Raw genomic sequence first — 11,516 nt, forward strand, 5'->3', positions numbered from 1 at the left:
ATTTATGTGTTTGCATATATATGTGTGTATGTATGTGCATGTGTGTATATATGTATAGGGTTATATATAGTGTGTGTATATACAGGTGTGTGTATATGTGTATGTATGTGTATATATGTGTGTATATGTATGTGTGTATGCATATATACATATGTGTGTAAATGTGTATATATAGGTGTATGTATATATGTGTTGTGTCTGTATATATACATGTGGGTATATATGTGTGTGTGTGTATATATATATTTATGCATGTGTAAATTGAAAAGTAAGCAGTCCAGATTTTCCCTTTTACAGACAGACACCAAACCAGTGCAGATGATGAACATGGAGGCCACGTTCTGTATGGGAAACATTGACAGTATCAACTGTAAGATCATAGAGCTTCCTTTTCAAAATAAGCATCTCAGCATGTTCATCCTGCTACCCAAGGATGTGGAGGACGCGTCCACAGGTTTGGAGAAGGTAAGGAGGAGGCAGGTGCTCTCCACAAAGGCACCCCCTGTCTTGGCAAAGAGTCGTGCAGACAGGGCTATGTGGGCCATGAGAGCTGGGCTGGCAGCCCTCCCTTATTTCCATTGGCTCAGTCACCTCCAAGGTCCTATGCTTCTTTCTGGGGCCTTTCCTCCTTAATATTAACAACAGCCAACATTTTTTGGCACTTACAGTGTTCTAGGGACTGTGCTAAGTTGCCTAAATGCATTATCTCATTTAATTCTTACAGCAGGCTGATGAATTAGAGACTATTACCATACTCTTGTTTACCAGTGAGGGAACTGAGGCACAGAGGGGTAGGTAACGGGTCTGTGGTCATATAATTAGCCAAGGGTGTGTGCAGAATCAGGATTTGAGCCCAGGTACTTGGAGCCAGGTTCTTAACTGAAGGCTAGAGTGCTTCCCTCATCTCCTAGGGAGTAAGGCACTACGATGCTATGCACTGCCAGGTCCACTATCATGTGACCTGATATCAAGCATACTGTCCTCCTGCTTTTTCTTTTCTTTTTTTTTTTTTTTTTGAGACGGAGTCTCGCTGTGTCGCCCAGGCTGGAGTGCAGTGGCGCGATCTCGGCTCACTGCAAGCTCCGCCTCCCGGGTTCCCGCCATTCTCTCGCCTCAGCCTCCGAGTAGCTGGGACTACAGGCGCCCGCCACCGCGCCCGGCTAGTTTTTTGTATTTTTAGTAGAGACGGGGTTTCACCGTGTTAGCCAGGAGGGTCTCGATCTCCTGACCTCGTGATCCATCCCACCTCGGCCTCCCAAAGTGCTGGGATTACAGGCTTGAGCCACCGCGCCCGGCCTTTTTCTTTTTTTTAAATTAGTAGATGTTATTTTTTAGAGCAGCTCTATGCTTACATAACAATGAGCGGAAAGTACAAGAAACTCCCATATACTCCCCTTCCCGTCTCAGGCCTACAGTTTCACCTGTTATTAGCATCTTGCATTAGTGTGGTATGTTTGTTACAATTGATGAGCCAATACTGATATATTATTATTATTATTATTATTATTATTATTGTTTTAGAGACAGGGTCTTGCTCTGTTGCCCAGGCTGGAGTGCATTCACCCGCCTTGGCCTCCCAAAGTGCTAGGATTACAGGCGTGAGCCACTGCACCCGGCCGCATCTCTCTCATTTTTTAAACCAGCTAAAATGGGTGCATTCACTACCTATGACCTTAGGGAATGGCTCAGAGGTAGTTCAAGTTCCCATTAAAGAAAAAGTAACTTCAGCTTTAATTTAATTTATTAAATTTGATGCCATTCTTAGTACATGAATATTCTGGATTTCCTCATAGAGAAATTACAATAAGCATTCAATAAATATGTATAAAAAGCTTTCTAATTTTATATTCATTTCACTATTGTGTATGCAACATCATAATCCAGGCATTTGTTTCTATAAATCTATTCTCTAACTTAAGGTTGGGTGCGGTGGCTCACACCTTTAATCCCAGCACTTTGGGAGGCTGAGGCTGGCACATCACTTGAGGCCAGGAGTTTGAGACCAGCTTGGCCAACATGATGAAACCCTGTCTCTACTACAAATACAAAAAAAAAATTTTAGCTGGGTGTGGTGGAGTGTGCTTGTACTCCCAGCTACTTGAGAGGCTGAGGCACGAGAATTGCTTGAACCCAGGAGGCGGAGGTTGCAGTGAGCCAAGATCACACCATTACACTGCAGCCTCGGTGACAGAGCAAGATTGTCTAAAAAATCCCAAACAAACAAACAAACAAAAAACTACTCTCTAACTTAAAATGAATAAACAGAACCCTGCCCTCATAAATTACAGTGTGCAGGGAACGCTGTTATAGTCTGGGGAGGAGGAGGACACAGCTGGGTGGCTGCTGGGTCTCCTGAGTCACATACCAAAAACTTCTGGGCCATCTTTGATGTTCCACCCAGACTGCTTTGAAACTGGGCTTGTAATAACACCTTATGTTTTCAATCAAGCTAGGTCTTTTACAATTGGAAATAAATAAAAATGATTTCATTTTTGTCCTTCAGATTGAAAAACAACTCAACTCAGAGTCGCTGTTGCAGTGGACTAATCCCAGCACCATGGCCAATGCCAAGGTCAAACTCTCCATTCCAAAATTTAAGGTGGAAAAGATGATTGATCCCAAGGCTAGTCTGGAAAATCTAGGGCTGAAACATATCTTCAGTGAAGACACATCTGATTTCTCTGGAATGTCAGAGACCAAGGGAGTGGCCCTATCAAATGTTATCCACAAAGTGTGCTTACAAATAACTGAAGATGGTGGGGATTCCATAGAGGTGCCAGGAGCACGGATCCTGCAGCACAAAGATGAATTGAATGCCGACCATCCCTTTATTTACATCATCAGGCACAACAAAACTCGAAACATCATTTTCTTTGGCAAATTCTGTTCTCCTTAAGTGGCACAGCCCACGTTAAGTCCCCCCTGACTTTTCTGTGGATGCCGATTTCTGTAAACTTTGCATCCAGAGATTCATTTTCTAGATACAATAAATTGCTAATGTTGCTGGATCAGGAAGCCGCCAGTACTTGTCACATGTAGTCTTCACACAGATAGACCTTTTTATCCCAATTCTATCTTTTGTTTCCTTTTTTCCCACAAGAAAATGACATATGCTTTTAATGAAAAGGAATCACCTTAGAGGAAAAACATTTATTCATTATTTGTCAAATTGTCTGGGGTAGTTGGCAGAAATACAGTCTCCACAAAGAAAATTCCTATAAGGAAGATTTGGGAGCTCTTCTTCCCAGCACTATGCCTTCCTTCTTTGGGATGGAGAATGTTTCAGACATTCTCGCTTCCCTGAAAGACTGAGGAAAGTGTGGTGCATGGGACCCACGAAACTGCCCTGGCTCCAGTGAAACGTGGGCACATGCTCAGGCTACTGTAGGTCCAGAAGCCCTTATGTTAAACCCTGGCAGGCAGGTGTTTATTCAAATTCTGAATGTTGGGGATTTTCAAAAGATAATATTTTACACACACTGTATGTTATAGAACTTCATGGATCAGATCTGGAGCAGTACCCTATAAATCAACACCTTAATATAGACTATTCAGACAAAATGGATACGTAAAGACTAGCTCATAAGGGGTCAAATGTTGCTGCCAAATGCGTATGCCACCAACTTACAAAAACACTTTGTTCGCAGAACTCTTCAGATTGTGGAATGTTGGATAAGGAATTATAGACCTCTAGTAGCTGAAATGCAAGACCCCAACAGGAAGTTCAGATTTTAATATAAATTCAGTTTCATTTTTGATAGGTGTCCCACCTGGTCATTTGGTTGGCACTAGACTGGTGGCAGGGGCTTCTAACTGACTCGCACGGGGATTCTCACAATAGCCAATATCAGAATTTGTTGAAGGAACTTGCCTCTTCATCTAATGTGATAGTGGGAAAAGGAGAGGAAACTACTGCCATTAGAAAATATAAGTAAAGTGATTAAAATGCTCACATTACCTTGACACATAGTTTTTCAGTCTATGGGTTTAGTTACTTTAGATGGCAAGCATGTAACTTATATTAATAGTAATTTGTAAAGTTGGTTGGATAAGCTGTCTATGTTGCAGGTTCATGGATCACTTCTCTATGAAAAATATGTATTTACCAAAGATTTTGTGACATTCCTTCTCCCATCTCTTCCTTGCCATGCATTGTAAATAGGTTCTTCTTGTTCTGAGGTTCAATATTGAATTTCTCCTATGCTATTGACAATAAAATATTATTGAACTACTTGTCTTTTTTTTTTTTTTTCCATTAAGTTAGACTATTTTGAAATAGAACCAAGCCATCCGTTTACAAAAGCATCCCTGAGGCAGGCAGATCACAAGGTCAAGAGATTGAGACCATCCTGGCCAACATGGTGAAACTCTGTCTCTACTAAAAATACAAACATTAGCTGGGCGTGGTGGCACACACCTGTAGTCCCAGCTACTCAGGAGGCTGAGGGAGGAGAATCGCTTGAACCTGGGAGGTGGAGTTTGCAGTGCAATCAAAAAACCCAAAACATAAAAACAAACAAACAAAAACAAAAACAAAACAAAACAAAAAAACCCCCCAAACCCCCAAAAACATCACTGTATGTAAAACGCTCTTTTGAATATTGAGGCAGACTAAAAAGAAGTAAGAATAATTACTTCCTCTTTTCCCTTGTTTTCCTTTCTTCCTAGCCACCAGCTCTCACTTCTTCCTTCCACACTCCTTTCATCCTAGGGAGTAAAAGACCAGGGCAGTGCTAGAATGACTTTCAACTGCATAATGTCTATAATGGAATCAGAGACCTTGCAGCAGGACAGAGAGATCTTCCCAGCCCTTTTCACTCTAAACCCACCCTCAAAAGTCATTCTATTGGGTAGACTGTATGTGCTTAAAACATTGTTTCTTCTTATGAAGAGTGTTTTTCTCCATGCCATGCACATTTGTTTTAAATTAGTTCTGGTGTCCCTAAATCTAATATTCAACATAGCCTCTTTTCTGTCCCTGTGGTGTGCTTAAACTACACGTGTCTCCTCTTCCAACAAATGATGAGTGCAAAAGCTGACAAATGCCCCCACATCCTTAGAAGATTATTTGTGCAGGATTGCTGGGGGTGGTCAAAGCCAGATTTTGCCCTCTTAGTTCATCATCCTCTTATCCAGGCTATGAAATAGAAAATGTGAGATGACTGTGAAAAACATTAGTGAGTTTTTGGAGGAGGGGAGAGATTAGTGCCTCTTTAAACCAAGAATGCAGGGAGCTTAAAGCGTCTCCTGGAATTTGGAAAACACTGAAAATTTTGGTCATCTTACCTGGGACAGTCTAATTCAGTGATTTTTCAACCAGGGGAAATTCTGCCCCCTAGGGGACATTTTCATTGTCACAACTGCGGGACTGTCATCTATCTAGTGGATAGTCTAGGGGTTTTTGTCTAGGATGAGGAGGAAGATGCAAGAGGATCGGGTTGGAAAGGAAGAATTCAGTGCATTCTGCAAGCACCCTGCCCAGCCCAGCTCGCTAGCAAACTGGTCACAGGTATATTATCTCACTTTGTCCGTTCCACAAACCTTTCAGGAGGAAACCATGATCCCATCTTATAAATGAGGACGCTGAGACAGAGAATGGATAGACAACCAACTCCAGGTCGCAGAGCTAATGCATGTTGCTGGCTATATTTGAACTCACGAAGACTGACTCCAGAGCTGGACTTTCTAACCTCTGTGCTCCATGCCCTCTTCCAACTGACAGCAATACCCGACAGGCGGTCACTGAATGCACTGAAAAGAATTCCTCTCTTCCAGACCTTCTCTATTTATTTGTCTTATCCTGGCAGTCCTTTCCTTGTCAACTAAAACATCCCTAGAGTCAGAGACAGTCCACCAGTAAGGGGCCCAATTACTGCCTTTGCTTATTCTCACAGTGACCCTGGAGTTAAGGGCGATGCCAGTCTATTTTATGAGGAAATATGGGCTCAGAAGAATTGGATAATGCATCCGAATGGGTAAATAGCAGGCTTGGATTTGTGAACATTATTACTATGAAAACATATATTTAGTTATTTCCTTACTGATGAATATTCAGTTAGTTTTTAGTTTTTCTGTTATAAATAATATTACCATGGACACTTCTATACTTAATCATCTGTAATTATTATTATTATTATTATTTTTGAGGCAAAGTCTCTCTCTGTTGCCCAGGCTGGAGTGCAGTGGTGCAATCTTGGCTCACTACAACTTCCCTCCCCCTTGGGTTCAAGTGATTCTCATGCCTCAGCCTCCAGAGTAGCTGGGACTACAGGCATGTGCCATCCTGCCTGGCTAATTTTTGTATTTTTAGTAGAGATGGGGTTTCACCATGTCAGCCAGGCTGGTCTAGAACTCCCGACCTCAGGTGATCTGCCTGCCTTGGCTTCCCAAAGTGCTGGGATTACAGGCATAAGCCACTATCTCTTTTAAGATTTCTAAAATCTTTGTGATTGATATGTTGTGAATATATCACAATTTATTCATTTTACTCTTGATGGACATTTGGGTATTTCCAGGTTTGGGCTGTTACAAATAGTACTATTATGAATATTCTAGTACATGTTTTTTGGTGAAGTGTGTGCATTCCTCATGTTACATATATGTATATAAAATGTAGCACACGTATGTACATGTACACACTTACCTAGGAATGGGATTGGTGACATTTATTTGCAAATAGCTTTGGTAGAGAATGTCAAACAGTTTTCCAAAGTGGTTTTCCCAGTGCCTCTCTCTCTTTCATTATGATTGTATAATAATTATGAGTGATTAGTTTTTCCAACTATGACTCCTACCATCACCACTGCCATTCTTGGAGTAATTATTATGAGCCGGGCACTTTGCTAGGCATGACATACATTACAATCAGCTTCCACAGTAACCCTGTGGGGGCACCATTTGAGTTGAAAGGTGCTAAAGTTCAGACATGTGACACAAAAAAGCTTGCTGAGCACAGATGGCTACTGAGTTGTATGGTTAGGACTTAAACCCCAGCTCTCTGACTCCAGTCTATACTTTTAATCACTATGATCTGATTATATTACAACATTTACTTGTATTTGACCATAAAAAAGAATTAAATCATGTCATTTGCAGCAACGTAGATGGAACTGAAGGTCATTATCGAAGTAAAATAAGACAGACTAATTATCTTAGGTGAAATAACCCACATAAAAATACAAATATCAAATGTTCTCGCTCATATGTGAGAGCTACAAAATTTGATCACATGGAGGGAGAGTGTGGAAAGATAGAGACCAGAGAGTGGCAGGGATGAGCTGGGGGCGGGAAGGAAGATGAAGAAAAGTGGCTTAAAGAGTACAAATATATACTGAGATAGGAGGAATAGATTCAATGTTTGATTTTGGAGTAGGGTGACTGTACTTAACAAAAATATATTGCACTTGGGTGGTGGACAGTCACATACCCTGACTTGATCACTACACATTATACACATGGAATAAAATTTCATGTGTGTCCACACATTTTTACAAATAAAAAAAGAAAGGGACCTAAAGTCCCTTTGGCCTCTTTATTGTGGGCTGCTTTGCATCAATAAATTGATGACTCATAGGAAAAAACAAAACAAAAAGCTTCAAGGGCAGATTTTCCTCTATGTTAAAAATGAAATGTTACATTGAATAGAAGACGAATGTAGATAAAAATAAAAGTTAAATATTTACAGAATAAGTAAACATTCCATAAATATTTACTTTTCAAATATGCCTGGTTAAATGTAATTTTTGGAAAATTCTGTTTCTTGCTCAGGAGTCCTATTCAGTCAACTGTATGGCATTTGTGATTTATACCACATAAAAAAGACTTCCCTTCTAAGTTTTAGCTGTTGGACTAGAAACCACTAGCACAACATTCTTACCCTGAACCCCACCCTACAGTCATGGAAGATTTAGGCGGTGGGCATCTCCCTGTTCTTTTGTCCTTGTCACCATCCTCTGCCCAGACAATAACAGCTGCTTGAGTTTGTGAAAGCTTTTTGAGAAAATAGATCAAACTGTTTCACTAACAGCAAATGACTATTCCTTTCCCAAGTCCTGAAACAGACAAAGGAAATGGCATTATTCTCCATTAGAGATGAGATAGATACAGACGTGTCCCTGGAATTTCTGACCGCATTTGAGGAGTTTTGCCAGTTCCATGTGGCCTGAAATGACAGCCCTCCCTGTCTCTATCACAGGCTGCTTTGCACTTCTCACATCTCCTGGGACAGGATCCATCACATAGTAAAATAAATACCAAGGCATATTTTCAACGGATGGAAAATAGAGTTTGAATGGGCAGGTGATCTATGTGTTTGCGTTGGTTGCCCCTTGCATCTAATGAGGGCTTCTCTGATGACGTAAAACAAGATCGTCTTATGTTTCTGAAAGTGTGTCTGGAGGAACAGTAGTTGTGTAGGGTATGAGAAGCTGCTATGAAATTGGAGTCCATGGTTGAAAAATCTCGAAAACGCTGTTTTGAACAAAATTAAACAGGTTCTGCAGTACTCTTCAAGCTTTCAAGAAGTTGATGTGGCCGGGCGCAGTGGCTCACGCCTGTAATCCCAGCACTTTGGGAGGCCAAGGCAAGTGGGTCACCTGAGGTCAGGAGTTCGAGTCCAGCCTGGCCAATATGGTGAAACCCCTTCTCTACTAAAAATTAAAAAAAAATTAGCTGGGAGGCTGAGGCAGGAGAATCAATTGAACCAGGGAGGCAGAGGTTGCAGTGAGCGGAGATAGCACCATTGCACTGCAGCCTGGGCAACAGAGCAAGACTCTGTCTCAAAAAAAAAAAAGAAAAAAGAAAAAAAAAAGAAGTTGACATGCTTTCTGAATCTCTGGAGGAGGGTGCAGTGTCTGGTTTCTTAAATTTATATGACCTGTAAACCATTTACATGACCTCTAAACCTGGTAGTCACCCTTCATCTCGGAGGACAATTGTTTAGTAGAGTGAGTTTTGGGAAAAGTCAACTTACCTGGGAAATAGACTTAGTAAGAAAAATCAAGATTTTTCCGTTTGCCATGTGGGTGCTGTGGAAAGAACCCTGGTGTGGGAGGAAGCCCTGGATTCCAGCAACCAAGCCACTCCTATCAGTGTCCCAGGTTCTCCCTGTATATGAGGGAGGGAGGGTCTTTATCTCAGTGATTTCTGAGATTCCTCTTGAAGCTAATAGTTCAAAGGGCCCAAACAAATAGTCTATCCTGAGCCAGCCCTCATTCATCCATCTATGTGAAGACAGCTACCATTTCCATCCCTAAAAGCATGGTCAAGGGCCTGATGCTTCTCTCTGACACTAGGAACAAAGATTGGCCTCCCAAAGGTGAAGAGGCATGATTGCTATGGGGCCCTCCAACTTTGGCAGGAAAATGAGAACAAGTGTTTGACTCACTTGTTATATCAAGTCTAGGGCCACACATTAGTGGTGAAATGACTTTTTCTTTCCAGCAATCCCAGGAAGTTACTGAAGGAGGTAGGAAATGTCAGGGCAATACAACCAACTTTTCTTCCACACCATATAGCTGTTTTTTCCCTGCCCAAATACAAACACAGACCTGCCTCGTTCTTGCAGGCTGCTTAGTCTTTTACTATTTATTCAGGCTGTTCCCCATATGAGCACCATTGCATACAGGTGTGTAGGTTGATCCCTGCACAAGGACATCCTACAGAGATGGTGAGAGGGAGCTGAAGTCAAGCTTGTTGTCCACTTGCATAGCAGGGCTCCAGGATGTGGGGCTGTGTCTGCCTGAGAAAGGGTCACCTCTTTTGCATTCACAAAAAGATATGGTATAGGCTAGCAGTGGCCCTGTTCAGTACTCAAAAAAATTTGCAGAAGGAAAAGAGCATCATGACATCTTCAGTACTGCTATCATTACCACTACTGACATCATCATCATCAATTCAATGTACTACCTTGCTAAGATAATGATCCTCTGTAAAAATTAGGGCAATTAGAAGTATATAGATTTTAGGAGCAAATAAGCTGATGAGAAGTAGGCCCAGCTTAGGAGGATGGACCTACCCTGGGGGAGAGCATGAGTGAGGGGCGCTGGAATCAGGTGATTTATTGCAAGGAGCAGTCTGATAGTCGTGATGACATGCTGAGATCTGACTGGAGTCAACCTGAGGTCCAAAAGGAGTCATTGCCGTCTCTAGTTCCATCTTTCCTTAGGGAGGACGCCTGGATAAAGGGAGCTGGATGCCTAAGAACCAAAGCCTGGGTACTGGGGAGATGGGAACTTGTGCACAACACTCAAATAAACAGGTCTTCTTTCCTTTGTCAAGAGCTGGTGTCAATTGCTAAATTTAGTCAGCCGCTAGAGGGAGGTCCTGGGAAGTTAGGATGAACTGTTTTCTCTTGCCCTTAATTCTTCTTGCTAACTTAGGGGAAAGCAGGAACTTCGTGGATTGGGTAATTAGGTCAATGGCTTTCCACATAGAGAACAGGTTTTCCCATCGTTGGGCAGGTGTCATTGCAATGTCGCTGGCCTGAGAGTCGCCTGCCTGAGTTGGCGAACAGGAGACCATTTGGGTGTTGTTCTCTTTGTTACCAAAATTCATCACAGGCACCCATAATGGAGGTATAGTAAGCATTAAAGAAGATTTGCGCCTGTATTCAATAATTTTAGGCACATCATTCCCAGTCATAAATTTATTTTTTCATTTAATAACATTGTATTGAGCATCCAATAGACAGCTGTCTGAAACGACCTAACTAGACACTCATTTGCTGTCTCCCTCTTGTCCACAAGGTTATCAAAGAAATTTTCATCAGCCTCATTACTCATCTTTTCATTAATTCTTTGGATAAAAATTTATTGGCCAAAGTGTGGGGGAAGAGGTAGGAATAAGACACAGAGGTCATAGCCATGTAAGAGAAAGTGAGCCGCGAGCAGAGCTGTGATGGGTCACTGGGGGGCGCTGGAGCAAGAGGGAGGACTCCCGGCTCAGTCTGAGCTGAGTCTGAAAGGACCAGCAGGAATTAATTAGGAAAAGAAAGGCAGGGGTATAGCGGCCCACGCACAGGAAGGACTCAGGAGAAAGGAAGTGGCTGTGCGGTCGCGGTGGGTGGTGAGTGTAGGCAGGGCTGTGCATGACGCTGAACACCCTAGGAGGCTGAAATTCATCCCAAGGAGGATCAGGAGGAGGAAGACAATTCACAGAGGTGCCTCTCAAACTACCTATGGTGCTATGGTGAAGGAACAGTTTCCCCCCTTTATATCACCAATTTATCGTAGATCAATACTTCAGTAAAACAAAATAAACATGAGTTCCAAGGAAAGTAAAATAAAAAAATGAAGACACCCAAAACAGAAGCCCTAGCTTTTCATGATTAGTTTCGAAGTACATAAAATTACTTGGTGAAATTTTCCTAACAGTTTCTATATTCATAATCTCCATTTCAATATTTATCTCACGATAGCCAAGTTTCAGAATCCACAGACTGACACAGACATGGAGCCTCCTTAGAGTCTCAGTAGTTGAAATGAGGGCAGAGGAGAGTTCAGATTTGCGTTTTTGAA

The 11,516-nt window shown here is 41.9% G+C and overlaps 1 protein-coding gene across 1 annotated transcript in view; it reads left to right on the forward strand.

The window, feature by feature from the left end:
- Nucleotides 1-4,232, forward strand: part of SERPINB5 (serpin family B member 5) — a 28,211-nt gene extending 23,979 nt beyond the window's left edge. The window contains exons 6-7 of the mRNA XM_010388801.2: nt 298-465; nt 2,504-4,232. Of these exons, the coding sequence (XP_010387103.1) occupies nt 298-465; nt 2,504-2,896 (561 nt within the window). The 3' untranslated portion in view covers nt 2,897-4,232. The remainder of the gene's footprint in view (nt 1-297; nt 466-2,503) is intronic.
- Nucleotides 4,233-11,516: the final 7,284 nt, after the last annotated feature.

The sequence above is a fragment of the Rhinopithecus roxellana genome, chromosome 21 (assembly GCF_007565055.1).
Source record: "Rhinopithecus roxellana isolate Shanxi Qingling chromosome 21, ASM756505v1, whole genome shotgun sequence".
NCBI lineage: Eukaryota > Metazoa > Chordata > Mammalia > Primates > Cercopithecidae > Rhinopithecus > Rhinopithecus roxellana.